This window comes from Lontra canadensis, unplaced genomic scaffold (assembly GCF_010015895.1).
Source record: "Lontra canadensis isolate GAN:19392208 unplaced genomic scaffold, GSC_riverotter_1.0 scaffold41, whole genome shotgun sequence".
NCBI classification, from domain to species: Eukaryota; Metazoa; Chordata; class Mammalia; order Carnivora; family Mustelidae; genus Lontra; species Lontra canadensis.
The window spans coordinates 107,944-133,189 of NW_022631035.1; the positions used below are offsets into that span (position 1 = coordinate 107,944).

General features: G+C 53.0%; 1 protein-coding gene across 1 annotated transcript in view; it reads left to right on the forward strand.

Annotated features, from left to right (window-relative positions):
* The first annotated feature begins 6,534 nt into the window (after positions 1 to 6,534).
* B3GNTL1 (UDP-GlcNAc:betaGal beta-1,3-N-acetylglucosaminyltransferase like 1) overlaps positions 6,535 to 25,246 on the forward strand; it is an 80,466-nt gene continuing 61,754 nt past the window's right edge. The window contains exons 1-4 of the mRNA XM_032870307.1: positions 6,535 to 6,645; positions 7,886 to 8,002; positions 8,084 to 8,183; positions 20,902 to 20,966. Coding sequence (XP_032726198.1) covers positions 6,598 to 6,645; positions 7,886 to 8,002; positions 8,084 to 8,183; positions 20,902 to 20,966 — 330 coding nt within the window. The 5' untranslated portion in view covers positions 6,535 to 6,597. The remainder of the gene's footprint in view (positions 6,646 to 7,885; positions 8,003 to 8,083; positions 8,184 to 20,901; positions 20,967 to 25,246) is intronic.

The window sequence follows — 25,246 nt, forward strand, 5'->3', positions numbered from 1 at the left end:
GCCAGGTCCCCAGACGGGTGGAGGCGGTCAGTAGCAGCCACAGCCCAGCAGCGGTGAGGACGGCCCCGCTGTCGACGGCATCCGCAGGACACCGTGCCGGATTCCGCAGGGCTGGGAGGGCCCCCTGCGCTGGGAGCCAGCCAGGCGGTCTGCCACGTTCTCACGGGGCTGACGGAAGACACAGAGCTCTGGGTCGGAGGTAGAGGACTTGAGCTCTCACAACAAAAGCAGTGAGCCCCGGGTCAGCATGTGTGCACGGGTTCCCGGAGCCCTAATCCCCAGGGGCCACGTGAGGAGGCCCAAGAGACGCTCCCTGGGCCGGGACAGGAGAGGGCCTCTCGTCACAGAGGACGGCAAGCCACCTGCTCTCCCTCCTGGACGGCGACCCCACCTCACGCCTCCAGGCCGCTCGTGTGAGCAGCCCAGGCAACCAGCACCCAGGGCAGCCTTGACGTGCCCAGCCGGGCAGAGACAAGCCTACGAGATGCAGGCAAGAGTGTCTCCCAACAAAATCCAGTTAAAGGAGGCAGCCCTGAGGGACCCGATGACAGCTATTCCCATCAGGGAGGGCAAACACAGGTCACCTAAGGCTTGCGTGTGAGCGTGTGAGCAGTACCACCGTACACGGCCGGCCTGGGCAGCAGGAGGCCCGACGTGAGCTTATGGAACGGAACAGCAGCTCCTCCCAGCCGGCCGGGGCTCCCTCCCCACCTTCCCCTAATCATCTGCCTGTGAAAGGGGAGAGCAACAGAGCGGGGTCCCACTGCCAGCCACCCCTCCCATGCACACCTTCACCTCAGCCCCAGCATCGCTCTCCTCAGGAGCCCACGGCAAAAGCACCCGTCACCCCCTTTCCTTCTGTGCCGGGGCTCGGGTGCGCCAAGGGAGGCAGCCGTGGTTGTGCCGAGCCTTGACCAGTGACATGGGAGCACGGCACCGAACCAATGAGCAGATTGCTGGGCACCCTTCTCACAGAAGCCGCGTCCACGCTGGGCTCCCTCGCTCTGCAGTGTCCAGCTCCTTGCATCGTCTTTGCCGAGCGACTGGACTCCCGGACAGCTAGGGTTTGTCCACAGAGGCAGCGGGTTCCCAGCCAAGGAAGAGGTCACGGAAAACACGGTCGGCGTCCAGGGGTGCGTCACTCCGCCTTCCTGACGGCCCGTGTGTCCGTGTTCAGGTTTTCATTTTAATCAGGCTTAACATCTCACTGGCTTCCCCGTTAATTAACAAGTTAAAACCCTTGACATGTGTTCGTTTTATATTTGGATGAGTCATAATTTTACTTATTTGAAAAGTACCTTTTAATACTTTTTTGTGCAGAAAGAACAGACTCTCACCTGGTAAGTGCAGAAGAGATTATGAATGAAGGCCCTGTCCCTGCTCATATGGGTATAAGGGACCATCTGGTCCTTGAGTGTTTAATGTCATCTGCAGGCCGCTGGCACTGGACACACTAGGGACTGGAAGCCAGAGACCTGTCCCCAACCCAGCAGCCGACGGTGCCCAGAAATGAAAGGAGGGCTCTGTGATGTGTTAGGACGTGCTGTCCGTTCCGGAGCCACAGGGCACTGCCGGAGGACACAGCGAGAGGATACCAAGCTCAGCTTTGAAGGACGAGTAGGAATCAGCTTCGGGGTGGGAAGGAAGTAGATCAGGGTGGGAGCAGCTCGTGGTGGAGCTGGTGGGACCAGCTCACGCAGGGGCAGGAAAGGGGCTACATGGCGGAGGGCCGGGAAGCAGGAGACACAGAGAATGGTAGGTCCTTTGGCCGACAGGGCCATGAGCTGCATTGGAGGAGGACTGTGGTGGGAAGCGGTGGGGGGGGGGGGCACAGAGGGCATCATGCTTGGCAGGAGGTCCTGCCAGTGGGGGCCCACAGGTGGGGGTTCTGTGGCTGCCAGGGCCGGGAGTCTCCAGGGCTGGTTCCTGCTGTGGGACCCCCAGAGGCATGGCAGGTGCACAGGGCAGACATCGGCTCTCCGAGCCTGAGACCACGGCCTACACTGTGCCTTCCCACACAGTGTGGACTAGAGCAAGGCGATGAGAAGCGGAGGATCACACAGGTGCCATGGCTGAGACATGCCCAGGGCCTCTCGGCCAGGAAGGAGCAGAACCCAGAAAGAGTGCTGGTGTGGCCCCAAACCCTGGCTTCGCTCCGCATGCCTGGCCACTACGTCAACACGCCCTCTCCCATGGGCAGCATAGCTGCGGTTGGAAGAACATTGCAGTAGTGCCCCGAGCCTCGTTCTAGCTGTGGAGGACTTGATGGGTGTCGGAGCCTGTGGAGCCCTCACCCAGGCGAGCTACCAGGGACAGGTGCTGAGGGGGCTGGGGGAGGCTCCCGGCTAACACCCTGCCAGGCCCCCGGTGGCCCCTGGCTTTGCCACTGAGGCCTCACTCAAAGCCTCAAGTCTCCCCTGAGACCTCTGGCTTCCTCCCACAGATGACATCCTCCTGTTAAAACACAGGAGGAAGACATCTAACCGGCCCCTCCTGGCCTTTCGCCGGATGCTGTCTGAGCCCTGGCCTCAGGGTGCTTGAGCACTGACACCGCGCCATCCACACCTCTCCCACCAGCACCTGCCACCCACCTGTGAGTTACCCAGGACCTGGAGAGCAGACGGCTGAAATCACTCCGGAGCCATTGCTGGTGGCAGGCAGAGGCCCTGTTTTAAGTTTCCTTCTGCCTTTCCAACCTGTGTCACTTCCTCTCGCCTCTCGCTCAACCCTTGTTGTCCTCTGGGTCCTGTCTCTGGTTCTAGCCAGACCCAGGGCACTCGGTTCTGGGCAGCCCTCACCTGGCCGGCCGCATGCTAGGCACCTCAGGGGACACCTGTGGGACCCTGCACCACTGTCCAGAAGTGCAGGGGAGTAAATGCCACCCAAAGCGCAACCCCAGATGACAAGACCAAGGGTTAAGTCTTCTCCCCCTCGTGCTCCAATGGACACTTCCCCAGAGCTCTGGGAGGGTTCAGGGGTCCAGGTCCAGCAGCCCGTAGTGGGGGTGCCATCAACCGAGCACACTGGTCCTGGCTCCCTCTCCTTCCCTGCCTCACTCCCTTGCTCCCAGCTTCCTAGGGACAAAAACCCTCACTGAAAAGGCCCAGGCTGAGGCTCTGCTTTCTGGGTGCCCAGGCCAAGAGACAGACATTCCATGTGATACTCAGATGCCTGCATCACACCCACTCCAGATGTTTGCTCAGCTGTCCCTTGAATGAAGCCTCTGATGGGAACCTCATTACTTCCTGCAGCCAGGCCAGTGACAGAGTCCAGACTCTGGCTTCAGGTCAGTCGTGTGTGCCAGAAAGTCATGAGATAGTGCCTGGCACACAGGAGATGCTTAGCTAATGGGAATCTCCCCTCTCTGCAGAGCTCCTGATGACCTGGTCCATCTTAGAACAATGCAGATGGGTAGAACGACGGCCTCCATCCATTAGTTATCCCTCGGGAAACATTCCTTGCGTGCTTTATGGGCAAGGTGCTCAGTGGGGTCTTCATTCTCCCCGCGCACCTTCACAGGACACGATTTCGGGTCTCTGTGGGACTCCAGTGGTCCTCCTCAGGACAGCACTTTGCTCCTCCGCCCAGTAGGGGTGGGGTCACTCCAGAGAGAATGGCTGAGCTGGGAGTCAGTGCTCCAAGGGAGAGCTGAGAGCCCTCGGAGGAGAAGGGAACAATGGAACTCCTGGGCTGTCCCCTCAAGGTGCTGTTCCTGATTCCACCGTCACCCACTGGCCGACCCCTGCCTGTGGCTGTGGGGACAGCAGCGGGGTCTGGGCACCCTCACCCTGCACCTAGTGGATAACCAGCTGGAGGGGATGGAAGAATGAGCCAGAGTCCCTGCGGCGGCAACAGAACCTCAACAGGTCTGAGGTCCAAGAACTTGGGCTGCTGAAAATGGAACTGACATGCTCACGTCCACACCAGGCCTCCGTCCCACAGGTTACTTTGTTTAGAGACTGGCTGCCGCTCCTTGGTGAGCCATTAAACTAACATGGTGAGTTCCCCAGCCACCTCAAAACATGAGACGAGACCGTTCCAGCTCTGGCCACACATGGCCAGGCAGCTGGCTGCTCCCCTGAAAACATGTTGACTCTCCAGGGCTCTGGCCACCGTGGCAGCCCGTCCCCTGGAGGCCAAGCACACTGCCCTCCTCTGTGCCTGGCTCTTCCTGGCCTCCTGGCCGCCCCACTGTCCTGGCAGGTGGAGCTGGAGCTCTGCTGGGGTTCATCCTGCCAGGAAACCTGCGAAGCACGTCCACAGGTCTTGCAGAGCTGGCTCTTGGGGATGCCCGGCTGTTGTTGGAGCTCGAACTCACCCCTCCCTGTCGCCCTCAAGGAAGTCTCACTATGGGTCTGGGGCCCAGCACCCAGACCTCACTGCATCTTGGCCCCAACACCAGCATCTTAAGTCCCTGTTGGGCAGTTTTTAAATTTGAAAGCCCTCGAAACTGGTGCCAGGTCTTCTGAATACAACCGGAACCCACCCTTTAGTCTGCACAAGTCGCAACTGTAACAGAAAGGTCATTCCACGCACCCACAGCCGGAGTTTTCGGTGCCTCCCCTTACATGCCCTGTGACTTCATTCATATTTTCAGTCCCCCTGAGTCCTCCCTCTGTCCCTCTGGTGCAGGCAGGGGTCAGTCCCCAGGGCCTGGTCTCTCTGTTGAGAATCTTCTCACCTGTGAAGGGACTTGTCTCTGGCCTTCCCCCAGCCTCAACTCTGCATTTCTGAAGTGCCTCCCGGCACTCTGTCTGCAAAAGGCAGATAATAGCCAAACTCTGATGACCCGAAAGGCAGTAAAAACCAAGTTTCTGGCAGCAAGAGAGGTGCAGGAAGCAAGACGGGGCAGCCAAGCCGAGCTCGATACCACGTTCTGTGGAGGCGTGAGGCACCCGGTGTGGCCCCCCACCTCTTCCTCCCACACACACGGAGGAGGTGCTGGCTCTAAGCCCACGGGTGTTCCGGTAGCTGCCATGAGACTTCTTACCTACTTGCTTAAAATCAACTATTCCCAATATGCCAACCTTTGGAGAACATTAGGTCCTTGGGAACAAATTCCCAGACTGCCTTTGTCCCACCGTAACAAGGTGGCATCTTCACTCATCTGACCTAAGAGTTTCAACCTTTACAACAGGCTTTGCAAATACAGACGCAGGTTAAGGAAAAACTACATTTGAAGTGATGCTTAAAAAACCTATGGCACAAGTGTGGCCGTGCTCGCACTGTTAGTGTGCGGAACCACCCACATTTAATCCTAGTTCCGGGCTCCAACCCTGCTCATTGATTGACATCCGCTGGGACACAGCCCAGGTGGGGAGAGTGTGCTGGCCCGTCTACCAGCTCCAGGCAGGACTCAGTGGGCCCCCAGGGGCCGGTCCCACCAGGAGGGGCAGACGTTCTCACAGCTGAGGGGACCCCACCCGGTAAGAGAGTGAGAGCCTCTACTGAGCACAGCTGGAGGGGGCACCTGTGGGAAGGTGTTCTAAGGCACCCACACCGCAGCCCCAGAGCCCCGGGCAGGGGGCAGCCCTTCTCCTGCCGGGGACGCAGACAGGAGGGGCTGATACCAGCCAGGGGCACAGCCAGGCCCCTGCCCCCTGCACCCCTTCCTTGCTGGGACAGCTCAGGTGTCCTTGTCCACCCCACCCCCCTGCCAGGTTTCTCCTTGTCCACTGTCGCGTCAATCAGAGGACATGTCACCTGCTTGCCTTCTTTTAAAAACGGTTATGCGAAAGGTCATCTGGTTTGGATTTTCAGGTGTAACCAACTGTAAAGCGCGGTTCTCTGGTACAAAGCCCACCTTCTCCACGACCTCAGTATTTTTATAACATTTCATTTCACTGAGGACCTCGGAGGGATTCACTCCTTCAGGTGAGAGCAGCAGGGCTGGAGGCCAAGGGCCAGAGTAAAGAGGAGGGTGGAGGGACACAGGGGCTGCCCAGCCTCCAGAGCACAAGATGCCGCCGTTGTCTGGACCCCTGGCGCGCAGCGCCCCCTGCCCCAACCCTTCCCCTCCCCCAGTCCCCCTGCCCTGCCCTGCCCTCCACTAACATCTACCTGATATCCCCCTTGCCTCCCTGCCCTCCCCACGGGCCCGCCCCCTGCCCTGCCGTCACTCCCCCCTCACCTGTCCTCCCTCTCTCTGTGCCCGCTCCTCTAACCCTTCCTCCTCCCAACCCCCTCTACCCCGACCTGGGCCCTCCCCCACCCCCCCGCCCCGCCCCTCGCTCCATCCCTCCCCACGGGTTCGCACCTCCCCCTTCCCCGCTAACCCGCCCCCTCCCCTGCGCCTGCCCCTTTCCGTGCACCCAGCCCCCCGACCTCCTTCCCACTGACCCACCCCTCCCCCACCCCTCCCTCCAGGCCCGCCCCCTCCCCGGGTCCGCGCAGTGCTCCCCACCCACCTCGGGCTTCCGACCTCTCTAGGCTGCTCCTCTCTACTCCCCGCCGATCGATAGCTCTCCGCACCAATAGGATGCGCCCCAGCCTCGGCCCCCGCCTCTCGCGGAGCTTTCTGCGCACGCTCCGCAGGCCGATGTGGGCGGTGGAGCGCCGGAGGCTCCGAGGGCGGGGCGGCTGCCGGAGCGCGTGGCCATGCGGGCCCGGGGGGACCCCGCCGCTGCCGCCGCTGCGCCCCACGTGGTAGGTGGCCGGGCCGCGGGGGCCGCTTCCGCCCCCCTCTCCCCCGCCCCCTCCCCTTCTCTCCCCCCCTCCCCGCCCCTTCCCTTCTCTCCCTCCCTCTCCTCTTCCCCCCACCCCCCGCCCGCCCCTTCCCCGCCCCTTCCCTTCTCTCTCCCCTCGCGTCCTCCCTCCCCCGCTCCCTCCTTGCGGAGGGTCAGCCTTCCCGAAGGCCTGCTCAGGAGGGTCTCCGCCCGAAGGGGCCGCAGCCCGGGAAGCCGATGAAGCCCACCGTGGGGCTTGACGTGTTTTACGCGGCAGATTGGAGGACAGTGAAACACTCCCTCCTTTTCCTTTTAAGAACAGTGTTTCCTTTAAAAATGCGCACGTGAATGCGGCAGGGGACCGCTTCTCCGGTCCCACAAATCCGGGAAGGGGCAGCTGAGTCGGAGGCCCGGAGTCGAGGGCTTAACGGAGTTGCACGTCCGGTGTTCGAGCTTGTCCACACCGCATTCGGGCTCGGTGCTCCGCGACCTGCGCACGTTCCCCGTGGACGCTGCACACACGCGTGTCCGTGCGTGGCCTCGTGCCACCGCGGCCGGGCGCGGGCTCCGGGCTGGGGGTCCCGGCGTCCGTGTCCGAGGACCCGCGTCCGCCCGCCGCCCGCTGCCGGCGGTCGGGCTGCCCGGCTTGGCCCGCTCACTTCCCACGCGTGTGTCTGGTCGCGGCCGCGGGAGGCCCCCGCAGCAGACCCCCGGGCGACGAGGGCGGAAGGGCCGAGGGGTCGGGGTCACGGCGTCGTCCCCGCACCCGCCGCTCTTCACTAGCCTGCGGGAGGATCGAGGTGCGTGCGGCGTCTCTGACGTCGCTGTTTCCCGAAAAAGCTCGTCCGCCGAGAGAGGGACCGGGAGGTTATTCTCAGGCGGGGCAGGGAGACCTGCGGACGCTCGTCTCCCAAGACGATGCTGCCGACCAGTGATGGGCAAACACTGGCTGCGCTGTGGGGTCGCGAAGGAGCGGGCGCCTCTCAGACTCCCGGTGTCTCTCCGAAGTGCCCCACAGACCAGTGCGGGGAGACCTGGTCTGCTCAGTCTCGGGGAGCCGGCGGGGGGCGGGCGCCCTCTCTCCCTGCGGCCTCCCTGCGGGCTCTCAGGTGAGTCCGGCCTCGGCCTCGGGAAGCCCGCGGGGGCCGGGAGGCACACGACCGCCGAGCGGACGGTCTGACGGTCCCGGGGCGCGCTAACCCGTGTCTTTTGGCTCGCAGTCGGTCATCCTCCCGGTGCACAACGCCGAGCCCTGGCTGGACGAGTGCTTGCGGTCCGTCCTGCAGCAGGACTTCCAAGGCTCCATGGAGCTCTCGGTCTTCAACGACGCCAGTCAGGTAGTGCCCGCCTTCCCGGTGGGAACGCGGCCTTGCGCGCGTCCCTCCGGGCTGTTCCGAGCGAGCTCCTCGTGCTTCCAGGATCAGTCTGCGGCCATCATTGAGAGATGGAAGGGGCGGCTGGAAGACTCGGGGATCTCCGTGGTCATCGGAGGGCACGACTCTCCTGCACCCCGAGGAGGTGAGTGACCGGGCGGTCTAGCAGTCAACGGTGAGGACACCTTCTCGTGGCCTGTGGACTTACACACCACCTCGGGCTCTTCCACCAGCAGAGAGGCGGTGCTCGGGGGTGAGCAGAGTCCCCAGGCCGCACGGCTCCCGGCCGGAACCCCAGGCAGGTGCCGGAACCCCAGGCAGGTGCCGGAACCCCAGGCAGGTGCCGGAACCCCAGGCAGGTGCAGACGTTGAGCGCCGCAGTCTCTTTTTATAGGGGGGGGGGGGGCGGTTGTAAACAGAAAGTCCATTGGAGGGAACCGGGAGCTGGGAGTATAGTGGCTTCTCATTGGCTGGACGGTGGCCGTCTCTCATTGGCTGGGCTGTTGCCGGGGCAGTGGGAAACCTTCAGTCCAGGAACTGGGTTAGTGAAGTGGTACCCACCTGCAAGGTGCTTCTCTTCCTGTTGGGTCTGTAATTGATAACCAGGGCTGGCCACAGCAGGCCCCCTGCCGGCCTCTTGACTCTGCTCCAAATAAGATTTTCTTTTCTTAACTTTCATAATAATTTCGTTTTCAAATCCTGGTAAAGAGTATCCTGAATAATAAAGTTTATCACTTATTAAGGTGGAACACCTAAATTTCTTATTCTCTGTTAAGAGTTTGTATGAGATCACCGTGCGTACTTTACACTTACTCAGCCTATTAAAGCTGTTGGGTGTTTTATTTTTAGTGTGATTGATCATATTATTGATTACCTCTACTTCTTAAAATTATTTCCTTGGGACATTAGATTTCTTTTTGATCAACTTTTTTAAAAATCTTATTAAGAACTAGCTTTTGGTTTCAGTGATTTTCTATATATATATATATTTTCTATTTTGTTTTCTGTTTCCACTCTGATCTGTATTTTCTTTCTTCTGCTTACTTTGGGTTTAATTTGTTCTTTTCCTAATTCTTTTTTTTTTTTTTCTAAGATCTTACTGATTTATTTATCTTAGAGGGAGAGCACACACATGAGCACATTCAAGTGAGGGGTGAGGCGAGAGCAGTGGGGTGTAAGGGCAGAGGAAGAGAGAATCTCAAGCAGAGACCCAGTGACCCTGAGATCAGGACCTGAGCTGAAACTAAGAGTTTGTTGCTCAACGGACGAGTCAGCCAGGCGTCCCTGTTCTTTTCCTCATTCTTAAGGTGGAAGCTGAGGTCATTGATTTGAGACCTTTCTTCTTGTCTAATATAGGCGTTTCTTGATATAAGTTTCCCTTTTCACCTCTTACTATCAGTTTAGGAACATTGATATGTTCTTTTCGTTTTCATTCTGTTTCAGGACACCTTCTAATTTTCTTTTGACTTCTTTATGGATTATTTACAAGTATCTTATTTAGTTTCCAAATATTTGAGAGGTTTTCCAGATATTTTCTGTATTAATTTCTCATGTAACTCCTCTGTACTAAGAGAACATACTTTGTCTTGAATGTGTGGCCTATCTTGGCAAATGTCCCATGTGCACTTGGGGACGTTGTGTAGCTGATGGTGTTGGATGGAGATTTCCATAAATGTGAATCAGATCAAGCCGAGGACAGTCTTGTTTAAATCTACCATGTTGCTGATTTGGGGTTGACTTGTTCTGTCAGTTATTGAAAGGAAGCATTGAAATCTTTAACTCTGTCCCTTTGCCTATTCCTCTCTGTAGTTTTCTCAGTTTGGATTAACAATATTTTGAAACTCTGTTAACATTTAGGGTTGTTAGGAGGAATTGACCTTCCAGCAGTATGAAGTGACCATCTTGATTTTGCTGATTTTCTTTCTTCTGAAATCTATATTGTTTGATATTAATTTAACTGCTCTGGCTCTATTTTGACTAGTGTTAATATATGTTTTCTGTCTCCTTAAACTTTAACCCATTTGTTGAAGGGTACCTCCTTTAAAGGGGGGTAGCCCCTCCCCACAGACTCTTGTAGACAACAAATCCAGTCTGACAATCTTCACCTTTTAATTGGGTGTTCACATTAGTTACATTTAATATAACAGCTTTATTCCTGTGCCACACAGTTACCTGTCAAATTGTAGAGTCCTGTGGTCCTGTCATGTCTTTGGCTATGCTGGCCTCACCGAATGAGTTAAGTGTTTCCTTCTCTAAATGTTTGATAAAATTCATCAGTGAAGCCATCTGGTTGGAAGGTTTTTTAAATTTGATTTTTGTTTTTCCTAAAGATTTATTTTATTTACTTGACAGAGAGACAGCGAGAGAGGGAACACAAGCAGGGGAGAGGCAGAGGGAAAGGGAGAGAAGTAGGCTCCCCACCAAGTAGGTAGCCCAGTGTAGCCCAGTGCAGTGTTAATTCAAACTGAGAAATCCCCAGGACCTTGGGATCATGACCTGAGTCAAAGGCAGATGCTTAACTGACTGAGCCACCGTGGTGGTCCTTTTGTTGGAGGGTTTTGATGCATTATTCAGTCTACTTATTTGTTATAGGTATGTTCAGATTTTATATTTCCTTTTGATTTAGATTTGGTAGTTTATGTATTTCTTCAAATTGTCCCTTTCATGTAGGTTATTTAATTGGTTGGCACACAGTTGTTTGTAGTATTTTCTTAGAATCCTTTTAAATTTCTGTTAGTCATTAGTAAGGTACCCACTTTCATTTTGGATTTAGTACTTTGAGTTCTCTCTTTTCTTGGTCTGGCTGAAAGCTTTGCCAATTTTGTTGATCTTTTCAAAGGACCAACATTTGGTTTCGTTGATTTTCCCCTTCCTCTCCCACCGCCTTTTTTTTTTACTTTCTATTTCATTTATTTCTCATCTGATCTTTATTATTTTCTTCCTTTGCTAGCTGTGTGTTTAGTTTGCTCTTCTTTTTTAGCTTCTTAGCGTGTAAAATTAGGTTAGTGATTTGAGATCTCTTTTATGAAGGCATTCATAGCTATCAATTTCTCTCTGAGCATTGCTGTTTTTGCATTCCATAAGTTTTGGTGTGTTGTGCTTCCTTTTTCACTTATCTCTAGGACTATATCTCTAAGAATATCTAAACATATTCTAAGAATATGTCTAAGGATATTCCACTGTTGCATGGAACATCTGTCTGTGTCCATCAGGTCTGCTGGTTTATAATGTTCAGTTTTCTGTTACCTTACTGCTCTTCTGTCTAGATGATCCATCCATTATTGAAAGTGGGGTGTTGAAGTCTTCAACTATTATAGTAAAACTGCCTTTAAAAAAAGAATTCATCCATTTGAGAAAGAGAGATAGTGAGAAAGAGCACAGTGGGGTGGAGAGAGAGAGAGAAGCAGACTCCCTACTGAACAGGGAACCCAACACAAGGCTCCATCCCAGAACTCTGGGATTGTGACCTGTGCCGAGGGCAGACGCTTAACCACTGAGCCAGGTTCCCCAAAACTGTCTTTTTCTCTCTTCCATTCTGTCAGTTTTTGCTTCACTTACTTTGGGGCTCTCTTGTTAGGTGTGTGTAGTTTTATAATTGTTATGTCTTCTTGACTGACCCTTTTATCAATATAGAATGTCCTTTGTTTCTAGTAACAGCTTTTGACTTAGGGTTTATTTTTGCCTGCTATCAGAATGACCAACCAGTCCTGTACTCTTTGGGTCACTAGTTGAATGGAATATATTTTTCCATCCTTTCACTTTTTTTTTTTTTTTAAGATTTTTATTTATTTGATAGAGATCACAAGCTGGCAGAGAGGCAGACAGAGAGAGAGAGGAGGAAGCAGGCTCCCTGCCGATCAGAGAGCCCGATGTGGGGTTCGATCCCAGGACCCTGAGATCATGACCCGAGCCGAAGGCAGAGGCTTTACCCACTGAGCCACCCAGGCGCCCCTGCATCCTTTCACTTTTAACTCTGCTCTGGTTTGTATCTAAAGTGAATCTCTTACAGACAGTATTTAAATGGATCATGTGTTTTTAAAATCCATTCTCCCAATCTTTGCCCTTTAATTGGAGTATTTAATCCATTTACATTTAAAGTAATTAGTGACAAAGGCGACCTTTTACCATCTTGTTTTTATCTGTACATTTTATGTCTTTTTCTGTTCCATAGCCCTCCTTTAGTGCTTCCTTTTGTGCTCGGTTGATTATTTCTAGTAGCGTGCCATTTTGATTCCCCTCTGGTTTCCTATTGCTTGTACTTGTAAGTTATGTTCTTAGTGCTTCCTGTGGGGATGACAGTTAATATATTAAGTTTACAACAACCTAGTTTGAATTAACACCAATTTAGCTTCAGTACTGTCCAGGGCTATGTCCCCCACAGTTCTGTACCTCCCACTTCAAGTTGTTGTCACCGTTCACGGGGATATCATGTGCCCATTGAGGTAGATTTATAATCATTGCTCAATGTATTTGTCTCTTAAGTCAGATAGGAAAATTCAAGGTAAAAAAGAGAAAAACACTGGCTTTTATATTAACCATGTAGTAAAGTTTATTATCGTCTGTTACTCCTTTGTGTGGTTTCAGGTTCTCGTCCAGTGCAGCTTGGTTGTAGCCGGCAGAGCTCCGTTAGCGTCTCTCATAAGGGCGGGCCTGCTAGGGGAGAGCCCCTCAGCTCTTGTTTTTCTGGGCATGTTTTCATTTCTGCTTCATTTTTGAAAGATTATTTTGCCAGATAAAGAATTTCTGTATGTTATAGAGCTAACCATACATTACCTACATATTGTTTTATACAATTCCTTTGTAAATCAGTTAAAAGAGGGAAGGAGAAAGGTGTATTTATATTGTCTTTTATAATTACTAATTACCTTTGTTGTTTTTGTTTTTGTTTTCATAATGGATTTGAAGTACTCCTTGGAATTCCTTGGGGTCAATCTTTTTAGCCCAGAGAACTTCCTTTTGTGTGTTTTTTTTTTTTTAATTTGACAGAGAGAGATCACAAGCAGTCAGAGAGAGCGAGCGAGCAAGAGAGAGAGAGGAGTAAGCAGGCTCCCTGCTGAGTAGGGAGCCCTATGCGGGGCTCAATCCCAGGACCCTGAGATCATGACTTGAGCTGAAGGCAGAGGCATTAACCCACTGAGCCACCCAGGCGCCCCTTCATTTTGTATTTTTTGTAAGGCAGATGAGCTAGAAATTCTCTCAGTTTTTGTTTATCTGGGAATGTCTTCATTTCTTCTTATTTTTGAAAAATAATTTCTCTGGATATAGGATTCTTGGTTAACAGCTCTTCTGTTCAAGTGCTTTGACTGTGTTACCCCATTGCCCCGTGGCCTTGACCACACTGAGAAGCCAGTTCAGCCACGTTTCCCATCCCCTCTAGCAGCTGCCTCCCACCAGAGCTTGAGTGCCATAACCCATAGACTTCCCCACACCCTATCGCAAAGCGCGTGGGGAGTGGGCAGGAACCCCTTCTTGGTGATACCGCATCAGGGGTAGACAACACTCCTGTGCCAACATGGGGGCTGGGTAGAAGGAGGCCCTGCTTTTCAGTCTCGCATGCCTGGACCTCAGCGTCAGCACCAGGTGCTTGCCGGCAGAATGAGAAGTGCTGATGTCCTGTGGCCCCCAGGAGAGTGCGGTACCCACACCATGGGGAGGGGTAGGGATGCAGCAGGTCTTGGATCAAGTACCACAGACTCTCACTGTTCTTCCTGAGATTTAGTCTTTTTCTTCAGTGAATATTTCTTCAATTTCTGTATATCCTTGGAAGTGGTGGTTTTTTTATGATGTCCACCAGCTTCTGTCTGGACAGTTCAGGCAAACTGGGGGACTCTGTGAACTGTCATTCCTGAAGCCTAACTCCAGTCAAGATCCTCGATGGCTCTGTTTTATCCCTATTGACTTAGTCGCTCGAATTCTCCGTTTTGCTATTTCAGGGGTCTCAGCCTTCCAAATGCCCACCTGTATCATTGCGTGTCGTGTGAGGGTTCTATGACAGTGATTCTCCCCTGCGCTCTCGACGCTGCTCTTGTCCTGTGTTGTGAGCCCCCCGGGAGCCCAGCGTTAACTCTAGAGAGACGGACGCAGTAAGGAGGAGAATCACGTGAACACCCATGTGGCTGCTGTTTCCAGTGCTCGTCACTTACTTGTCTAGATCCAGATTTTCCTTTGCTGTCATTTTCTTTCTGCCCGAAGGATCTTGCACATTTCTGGGGTGTGATGCGTTCCTTTGGCATTAGTGTGTCTGCATCTGGCACGTGTGGGCTGGTGGACAGTGCATTGAAGAAATGCCCTCACTAGACACACAGCCTTTCCTTAGTCCCGTCTGCTGCCCCCAGCTCCCCTCCCAGACAGGGGAGCTTGTCCCTCAGGTCACCTTCCCGGGTGGCTTCTGTCCCCCTGCTCTTTCTCTTTCTCTCCTTGCTCCCTTCTTCCCACCTTTCCATCTTCCTTTGTTCCTGCAGTCCCTTCCCTCTTCAGAGTGGCTGGGGAGAAGAGAAGGGAAGGCTCGAGACAGCCGGGCTTCTGCACTGTGGGAGCAGCCCCTGCCCGCCGATGGTGCCTCTTGAATGTGATGTTCTTTTGCTTCATAGGAATGGAGGGAGGGATGGGCAGTCAGCTCACCTCACAGTGGTGGCTAGAGAGAAGGACAGAACCCCACAGTTCTTCCCAAGTGAGCCCCTGGACTGTGCTGTTTGGGTTGCCAGGGTACAGCCTCCTTCTGTCTCCTGTAGAGGAGCCCGTGGTTTTAAATGAGGTGTTCCGAGTCTTACGACTCTCTTCTGTTTCGAAGGCACTTCTAGTGCTAGGATGAGGTAAGTGGGGTGGACTGCCGGTTTGTGTGCACTGTCTTTTCCAGCTCAGTTTCTTACATTATCTCTGATTTTGTATTTAAGCAGTCTAACCCTGAGTAGATGTTATTGTTTTGTTCCTTTTTTCTTGTTTATACTTACCCTATTTTTTTAAATTGGGATAAAAAGTCTAGAAGAACAATATGGAATCCTATTACTGAATCCTTGAATTGTTCCTGACATAGAGGGAATGTTCCTGGAGTTTCAGTGTTAAGTGTCTTTACCGTTGCTTTCTGACAGATACCTGTCTTGAGTTAACTTGTGGTTCCTGACTTAGTAAGCCTTCAGAAAATGAGGGATCAGTGTGGAATTTTATTAAATGTCTCTTAGGTATCTGTTAAGGCGAATACTTCTTTTCTCCTCACATGTTTATCATAGTAAGTGTTAGAACTATCAGCAATGCCATGATACATTTTTATATGATAAAATTATTCAATTTCCTTAGGATTTTTTAATCTCTGGACATATGGAAAATTGATCTGTAGCTTTTGGGTGCTTGTTTGATGTGTGGCTCAGGGATGAGAGCAGGAGGCCTTGGGCTGCCGATGGGGCACTTTTGTAAGCCGCGGTTGTGTAGCCGCTCAGCACCCTTCGTCTCCTTTGTCTCCACCTGTCGTATAAACTAGCCCTGTGGCCTGTGTACGTGACAGAAAAGACCCATTTGCTTATGCTCACAGATGTCTGCTTTGAGTAGTAACATTTTTTTAATAATAGTGTGTGATAAAAAGAAATTCTGGCACACAGAAGGGTCCACAGTGAGACACAGAAGCCCCACACCCTAGAAGCAGCAGTGTCATTTGGTTCTTAGTTGACTTACCTCATGCAGTGCTGGCCAGCACACACATGGACAAGGAAATGTTCAGCCACGAAGTGTTGCGCATACACTTCTCCTCCCCCTGGCAGGGCTTCTGTTTGGTCAAAGGGAGTCACACTGCTGGGATGCATAGTCTCCGCTGTGCTATAACTTGTTTTAGGTGCTTTCCTGAGAAGTTGATTCTGACAGTCGCTGCTTGCCGGGTCCTGTCGGGGGCGGGGGCGGGGGGGGCGTCCGGCTCCAGGAACTGCCACCGTCTCCTGCCAGCTTTGTGCTGTGCCTGGGGCGTCCCAAGGGTCAGGATCTGTGCGGCCTTGAAAGACCTCCTGCGTTACTCTTTGACTTTCTACACACCTGCCGTTGTTTGGGTTTTTCCCCTTCTCTTTTTCTTTAATTTATTTTTCATTTTGTGTGTTCCTTTTTTGTGTTGCTGGAGTCCTCCTTAAAGTATGTTTTCCATATCTGGTATGTAGATGGTAATTATATTTGGGGTTTTTACGTGTCCGAAAGGTCTTCATTTTGTATTTAGTCTCAGTTGACAGTCTGGCTAGATATAGAATTCTAGGTTCAGAATCATTTCCCTTAGAATTTTGAAGGCTTGCCTCATTATCTTCTGGTGTCCTCTGGTTTTGATAAGAAATCTTCTTTCAGTCTCTTTAAAGGTTTCCTTTCTGGAAGTGTTTAAGGTTTTTCTCTTTATGTTTTGGATTTTGAAATTTGATAATGCTGCGTCAAGCCATAGTCAGTTTTCATGCACCCTCAGTTTGTATACTGAATGATTAACTTTGTACTCTTAGCTTTGGCTATAACATATTGAGCTTTCTTTAGGTTCACTTCAGAGTTTTCATGTAAGACTTGAAATTAGCATGCCTACGTTCGCTGCTGGGTTGAAGGAGGAGGGAGGCCAGATGATGACGCTGGAGCTGGTGGATAGGCCCCTGCAGGTGAGAGGAGTCTGTCCTCCTTTAAAGGGTCGGCCTCAACTTTGGTTGCTTGTCAGAAGTGCCTGTGCAGCTTTGGGAGCCCTGATGCCTGACCCCAAGTCCTAGCCCAGATGTGCTGGAGTAGTCGGTCCAGGAGCAGCCTGTGCCCTGGGGTGGGGGATGCTTCCCGAGAAATGGTGGGCGTATCCACGGTTGAGAAGCAGAGCTTTGCAAGAAGCTCAGGAGAGCTGCGGCATCAGCCCCCCTCCTTCATGGGCTGGGTCCTCAGGGAGTCTTGTAGCTCTCCTCATACTTCAGGGTGGGCAGGCTGCAGATTTGGGGCCCCTTGGGGTCCCCTGCTCTCTCCAGGGCTGTATGGGCTCTGCTCGAGTCCTGTTTAGACTGGCGTTGGCTTTCCTCTCTGGTGGGCGTATAATTTATGCTTCAGCAAGGTTCTCCAGCGACGTGTGAGACAGAAGAGACGTCCACTTTTCCCAGACTCTTCTTGCCCTCAAAGTCTCTTCATCCTGTTTCCACTCTCTGCTCTTGTCTGGTTTTGGTGGTCAGGTGGATCCTGACTCACAGAGTTTGCGCCTGGCCCTGTGGGGACTCGCTGGTTTACTCAGTTCACAGAGGGCATCTGAGCCCAGTTGTCTCCTCCTGAGCTCTTGGGGCCCACGCTCAGACAGGGCTAACCTCCCCGTACACTGGCTCTCCCTGCACATGGGCTCTCCACAGAGCAGCGTGCTGCCCCACGAGGGCGGCTCAGGTGCCTATCCTCCCGGCGCCCGTCCTCCCGGCGCCCGTGCCTTCACCTTCCGCCACTTCCCACCAGCACTCAGTCTCTGTCTCCATGTCCCTGGGCAGAGGAGAAGGTGGATGCTGGTGGCGGTGAGTTAAGTGGCTGAGCTCACAGGACAAAGCAGATGCTTCTCTCCCAGAGCGTGCCCCTGACCCCACATCACATCCCTCACAAACAGTACCCTGTGTCCTACTTAGGAGAACAGGAAAGTGTAAACACATTTTAGAAAAAATTTAAAACCAGAAATAGTTGTTAAAATTGGTCATTTAAAAGAAAGCTTTTTCTAAGTTTATATTAAAAGACCACACTCTTTGGCGTTGCCTCTCGGTGGCCCTGCCTTCTGGGGCAGAGGACCGGGCGGCAGGGGGCCAGGCTGCGGCAGGCCCCACCCTCCACCTCCCTGTGCCTCAGTTTCCTTTGTGGGCAGCAGGTGCCTGTGCCCAGTGCTGAAAAGGCGTAGCACTGGAGCTGCTGGGTAGCTGCCCCACTCTGGGTGTCCTGATCTTCCCCGTGGTCTCATGTTCTGCTTTTTCCCAAATTATTTCTTGTTTTCATTGTTTGAAATAGAAAACTTGAAAGAAATCAGTTATTGTTGAACATCTATTTCAACTTGCTTCTGAGATGTGTAAACAAATTGTGGTTTCTGAAACTGGTTTGAAGGTCATTTTAAAATATTCTTTAATTTTTTTAAAGGTTTTATTTATTTATTTGACAGAGATCACAAGTAGGCAGAGAGGCAGGCAGAGAGAGAGGAAAGGAAGCAGGCTCCCCACCGAGCAGAGAGCCCGATGCGGGGCTCGATTCCAGGACCCTGGGATCATGACCCGAGCCGAAGGCAGAGGCTTTACCCACTGAGCCACCCAGGCGCCCCAAAATATTCTTTAATTTTAAGATGTTTTGTATCTTCTGTAGTTCATAAAGGAAGTCGAGGGCATTTTGGTGACGGTGTGTCTTTGGTTGATTAATCTGCACTTTAAACACAAGTTTTGTTTCTTGTAAAATATTTTTTATAGATTAGATATAACTTGAGTCATATCACATTCATACGTGTGTTGTCAATAACAAGAAAATTAGTTGTTGCGTGAAGGAATGAGGCCATCACACTGTTGTTTTGAAGGGGGCCTTGCGCCACAATCACAGAATGGAGTGAACTCAATGACATCCAAAAGAGTGTGTTTTCCTGAAATGATACTTTCTGAAGTAGAAAAAATTATGTGAACTCTTAGATACATAAATCCACAGGTTTCCTTCCTCAGGTGTGCTGAGTTATTTAAATTGGATTAAGATTCATTTCTTACTATTTCACGTCATAACAGAGCAAAACATTTCTTTAAAATGCGGTCGCTTGCTGAAGTGAAAACACAACGCAGGCTGCCCTCTTCTCTCCAAGAGTGAGCTTTTCTTGCCGTGACCATGACAACCGGCTCCGTCACAAAGGGACAGCCTCCCTGGACGTCAGGCCCTGGCACAAACCTCTGACATTCTTCAAGGCAGTAATATTAAAGCAAATTCCTTGTCCTTGCCAAACATAGGCTCATTGTGAGGAAATTCCAGCTTCCTTCGTGAGACACGTTTTCCTTCATTATCCAAATTCTGGTTCAATTTTTCCCCTTCTGAAATCGGACTGCACGAAGCAGCTCTCGAAACAGATCCTGGTCATTTAAATGTGACCATGGGCCGTCTCTTCCCATTTCATCTTTGTGTGTCTTCGGTTTGGAGCCCGTGAGACCTTCGCCTGGGGCCTGCCGTGCCTAGCGGTGGGGACAGTGCTTCAGTCCATCTCTGGGCCCTGCCCCTGCCTGTTACATCTGTGCTTCTGGGGGACCTGGGGCCACTGTGCTCGCTGATTCAGGTGGGCTGAGCGCTAGGGTTAATGCTAGAGCCTGAGCTGCTACCTGGTGGGAAAACAGCCTGGACAAGGGCACTGGCCTGGGTCACAGCCTGGGCCACCCGAGCACAGCTTCTCTGGCCCAGCGGGACTGGCAGTGGTGCTGGAGTTGGCTCCAAGCCGCCGACTGGAGCCGCAGACGGGCATGTCCTTGGCGTGAAAAACAGGCGTGCTCCGGTGCAGCCTAAGGCAGCGGCACTAATGAGACGTGCTTCGAGTCCCCCGAGCTGGTGTGCAAGGGGGATTTATTGTTTGATGTCTGCACACATCTGTTTTACTTTGTGTGGCTTTTCTCTGTGGCCCCAAGTCCGTGACTGGCTGGTTAACTTGGTGCAGGTGTTGGGGGGATGTACCTCATGCCCCTGCCGTCCCCTCAGCCCCTCTGAGTACCGCCTGGAACTGGCCCCTGGACACAGCTGGCTTGGTGTGAATTCCCATGGCCGCTCCTCACCAGGTAGCAGATGGGGCTGGCCTGCCCCCCTACCCACCACGGCCTGCTGCTCCCCACACCACTGGGCCTCTGCTCTCTCTCAGGCTCGAGCAGCCCCAGACCCCCTCTCACCCCCTTGTCGTCATAAGCCTCCCGATACCTCTCCTGGCACCTTTCGTTTGGCACTGAAGTGAAAACACAACGCAGGCTACTCTCTTCTCTCCAAGAAGGAGAGATCGCCAGAGGTCGTCACTTAACTTTTTTCAACTCGGTTGTAATTTCTCTGAAGGCAAAGTGTTCTTGAAACATAACACACATCCAGAAAAGCGCACTGATCATAAATGCCGGTTCGGTTAATCTTCTCGAACGGAGCGCGTCCCCAGCGCCGTGATGAAGGGCCGACCGTGTCCCTTCCGGCCCTGCCCACATCCTGAGGGAACCACCTGATACCAGGTGAGCTGGCTGCCGTGTGACCTTGAATGCTGTGTGGGCATCACCCACACGCGTGTGCAAACCGGGTCTGCTCACCCTCATCACAGTATATCCTCAGCTTTCCCATCCTACATCAGGGGCCGTCATGGCTTGGGGAGCGTGCAGGGGTGTTCGGGGGGCCTGCTCCTAGCGAGGGAGCCGCGGGGTCCCAGTGTGTGCGTGTTCACACGTGGTGAGCGCTGCACTGACCGCAGCTGCCCCTGGGAGATGCATTCCGATAACTGCTCGCGGTGTCCAGGTCAGCGAGCTTGTACCCACCGGTCACACACACGGGCTCCCCTCCCCCGGTCACCGTGTCCTGACTCTCGTCCGCATTCCCACCGGCATCTGCTCCGGCACTTCCACCAGGGACGCTTCGCGTTTTTTCTCTCTGAATGTTGCCCGCGGCTTAGCTTCGTGTTATACTCGGTAAACGGTTGCAGACTCTGTTCTCCTCCAGGGAACGGTCCTGGCCTGTTCGCTGGTCCCAGGGGCTCGCGGTGTCCCAGCCCCTAAAGACAGAGCAGTGTTCTCTGTTGGCTCATTCCGTCTAAAGCTGACCTCGTCTCACCTGGTCGTGTACCGCGTTCTTCGCTCCCTGTGGTGCCATTGCCCTAGATCCTGGGGAAAAGAAAGCTGCTGAAAATCGAATTATAAAAGAACTTTTCTCTTCCTTTTTTCAAACAGTTGGATATTCTAAAAATCAAGCCATAGCACAGAGCTCAGGATCTTACCTGTGCTTTTTGGATTCGGTAAGTAACTCGTTGTTTTATTTAAAGTGTGTGTGTGTGTATGTGTGGTGTGTGTGGTGTGTGTGTGTAGTGTGTGTGGTGTGTGTGTGGTGTGTGTGTGTGTGTGTAGTGTGGTGTGTGTAGTGTGTGTGGTGTGTGTGTGTGTGGTGTGTATAGTGTGTAGTGTGTGTGTGTGGTGCGTGTGTGTTTGGGTGTGTGTGTGTAGTGTGTGTAGTGTGGTGTGTGTGTGTGTGGTGTGTGTGTGTAGTGTGTGTAGTGTGGTGTGTGTGGTGTGTGTAGTGTGTGTGTGTAGTGTGTAGTGTGGTGTGTGTGTGTATAGTATGTAGTGTGGTGCGTGTGTGTTTGGGTGTGTGTGGTGTGTGTAGTGTGGTTTGTGTGGGTGTGTGTGTGTGGGTGTGTGTGTGGTTGTGTGTGTGTTTGTGTGGTGTGTGTGGTGTGTGTGTGGTGTGTGTGGGTGTGTGGGGGTGTGTGTGTGTGGTGTGTGTATAGTGTGGTGTGCGTGTGTGTGTGTAGTGTGTGGGGTGTGTGTGTGGTGTGTGTGTGGTGTGTGTGTGTGTGGTGTGTGTGTGTAGTGTGTGGGGGTGTGTGTGGGGTGTGTGTGTGTATGGTGTGGTGTGCGTGTGTGTGGGGTGTGTGTGTATAGTGTGGTGTGCGTGTGTGTGTGGTGTGTGTGTGGTGTGTGTGTGTGTGGGGTGTGTGTGTGTAGTGTGTGTGGTGTGTGTGTGGTGTGTGGTTGTGTGTGTAGTGTGTGGGGTGTGGTGTGTGTGTGTGTAGTGTGGTGTGCGTGTGTGTGTGGTGTGTGTGTGGTTGTGTGTGGTGTGTGTGTGTAGTGTGGTGTGTGGTGTGTGTGGGTGTGTGGGTGTGTGTGTGTGGTGTGTGTATAGTGTGGTGTGCGTGTGTGTGTGTAGTGTGTGGGGTGTGTGTGTATGGTGTGGTGTGCGTGTGTGTGTGGGGTGTGTGTGTGTATAGTGTGGTGTGCGTGTGTGTGTGTGTAGTGTGGTGTGCGTGTGTGTGTGGTGTGTGTGTGTGTAGTGTGGTGTGCGTGTGTGTGTGGTGTGTGTGTGGTGTGTGTGTGTGTGTATGTGTGGTGTGTGTGTGGTGTGTGGTGGTTGAGTAGATAAATGAGCTGACATTTGAGTTCCGGAAGATCATGGCTCTGATACTTAATGATCAGACTTAAAGCCCTGGGCTCTGCTGTCAGATTCCCGTAGCACTTAGAGTCATTGTTAGTAACTAGGATTCTATGAAAATGCGGATTTGCACAGCAGAATTACTTAGACGGACACTTAGAGCATCAGCAGCTTTGAGGAAGTAGTGCCGCGAGCGGTAAGAAAGCCCAGAGAAGGGTCAGTGGTGGATCTGTGGGGAAGGACGGAGGGACAGGAGTGGGGGGCCCAGGACAGCCGACGGCTGGTGGGTGTTAACATATCTTTCAGTCACTTGTGACCAAGGAAACATAAGGTACGTTAGTGAGAAAACCCAAGTTTTTAAAAATCTGTGCTCACAGGGTTTCCGGAAGTGCAGTTACTCCGTAGTTGCAAGGTGGGAATCGGGGGTGTTGGCGGTGTCATTATGCATTCAGTATCGAGAACGTATGAAACGCGGGCGCCTGGGTGGCTCAGTGGGTTAAGCCTCTGCCTTCAGCTCGGGTCATGGTCCCAGGGTGCTGGGATCGGGCCCGCGTTGGGCTCTCTGCTGGGCGGGGAGCCTGCCCCCTCCCCCCGCCTACTTGTGACCTGTCAAATAAATAAATAAAATCTTAAAAAAAAAACAAACTTATTAAATGCTCATGCCCTCAGCTCCTCGACGTCACCTGTAGGGCTCACAGAAACTCTGGAAACGACGTGTGTCCCGTCAGGATGTGGGATCACTGCGGCGTTTCTGAAGCATCTTCAGTCCCGTGGCAGCCGGTTAGCCCAGGGGGAAAAGGCATGACTGCATGGATAGTGTGTGCTCAGCCGTGGGTTTCTCTTCACTCGCTTTAAAACGGAATGTAGGCACGTCTGCGCGTGTGCAGTCTCCCTCGGGCCCGTCCGGGTCTGGGCTGCAGGGCGCCACAACTTCTGGGCACTTTGGGTGACTGCTCTTGGCCTGCGCGAGGTCAGCCGTGGTTCAGAGTTTTTGCTGAATTAATTCTCCTGCAAACCTGCTTGTTATCCCTGTGGGCGCAGGAACTTCTGTGTGAGGTCTGGGTCCACGGCAGGTCTGGGGAGGTTGTGTTTCTGTGCGAGCAGGCAGCGAAAAATTGCTTCTCAGGCAGCCCTGGTCTTGGAGACAGACACTGGGGCGACCGTGTCCGTCTGTCCTGCTGCTTCAGCAGCTCCTATTTCTTCTTCTGCCTCATTTCTTAGACAGAACTCCCTCGTGTTCCCTCATCTCCTTGCAGACCCAGCTCTGGGGCCTGTTCTCACTCTCAGATGGTCCATCCAGCATTTTCCTAAACAAAGACAATTTTCCACCGAAGACAGCAAAGTGTGCTTCTCACAGCCTTTGGGTGAAGGCAGGAGGTGATTTTCTGCTTCTTCTTTAAGGCTGTTCTTTCTGGAACACCGTACTCAGGAAGCTCCACCAGCAGGACGCAGGCGAAGGAGAGAGGAGGGCTGAAGACACCTTCTCCTGTCTGGTACCCTCCAGGGCTCTGTGTTTGCTGGAGGCCAGGAAAGGAAACGGAGGAAGGCCAAGTTGGACCCAGCAGAGCCAGTTCAGAATGGCAAGAACCACAGACCAGGAAGGCTCCTGATGAAGCCGGTGGAGGGCAGCATGGACAACCAGGCCCCTCAGGGGTGGGCAGGAGGAGAAGGAGCAGGTCAGACGCCTGGTTAGTCCTGGAAACCGTGGGGAGGGGCGTGCGCTGGGGGTCAGAGCCACGAGAGCCCTGCTGCCACATTGGGCATGACCATGTCTCCGTTCTGGGCGTGGGAGAAACACGGTGTCGCCAAAATCTGACCAAGGAAAACTTGCCCCGACTCGAGAAATGTGACTTGTTCTTGCAGTTTACTTAAAATAAATTCATGAGGTGAATTTTGGTGAGTTTTGCCTGGGATCGGCATGACCGCCTAGCTGTACTCACCAGGGCAGGGGTGGCACCGTCCATCTGCCTTCCTGGTGGCGGACGGGCACAACTGCCTGTGAGGGGGCCGGGCGCACAGATGGGCGCACATCTGGTTCATCAGGACCCGGTGGCTCCAGACCATAGGGTGGAGGAAGATAAGCAAACAGAAGTCTGGCCTTTGAAGGAGGTGGCCTTTACTGTGTGTGCCCTGACAGGGACTTGAGTTCCTGGGCCCTTGAGGTGAGCAGATACGGCGTGTGTGGAAAGGAGGGCTTAGAACGGGGCTTCGTCCGGTCCCTGCTTTCCTGAGGGTGACCCTTCCAAGGGTTATCCCCACCATAGTGGAGAACCTCTGCCTGCAGCCGCTTCCCTTAGGACCCTGGCCGTCCGGTGTCTGCATCAGGAGCCCCATTAGCCACCACAGAGCTGTCTGTCCTGACGGCCACAGCACCTGACGGGCTGCAGGGGACCACCGGGAGGGAGCCTGGGCCCACGGCCCACGCGGGGAGGGCCAAGGGGACCCGCCGGAGGATGCCCCGTCTTCCAGGAGGGGGTTGGCGTCCTCAGGAAAGGACAGAAACACCGTGCACCTTTGTTTTGTTAAGTTTCTGATCTCTGTGGGTTTGGTCCATTTCTATGCTCGCTCATTCCTTTTCAGCCTTTCCGTTTACTTTCTCCCGTGAGGGTTAAGATACCTTCTCTTCTAGGGACTGCACAGATGTCCCTAAGTCCTGAATATAGTGACTCAGGTATTGTCACCTATCCCAGCCCCCAGCCTGATGTCTTCATCTTCTCTTCAAACGTAGACCTCGGGGTCTCGGGAGCAGAGAGCTGAGTTGGTCACGAGCCTCGGTTCAGGACGCTTGCTCATGCGTCCCGCAGCCTCTGTTTGGTCTATACCTGTAGAGGTGTGGTGTTCGTGCCCATGAACCTGCCATCCAGGACTGGAGCCAGCCAGCCCGCTGACCATCCCCCGCACCCGTCAGCCACCTGCCACGCACTGTGTCCTAACCCTGAACTCTGGTATTTGCACAGAGCTGAAAACATCACCTAAAAACTTAAGTGTTTTTATCTTTATGCAAAGAGTATCAGGTCATGTAATATTTTAAAACGTGTGTTATTAAGATCCATCCATATTATTTATCTTTATAGATCAGTTTTTTTAAAATGGAGATAAACTTTATGTACAGTGAAATGCAAGATTTCAGTGTGAAAATTACACACAAAG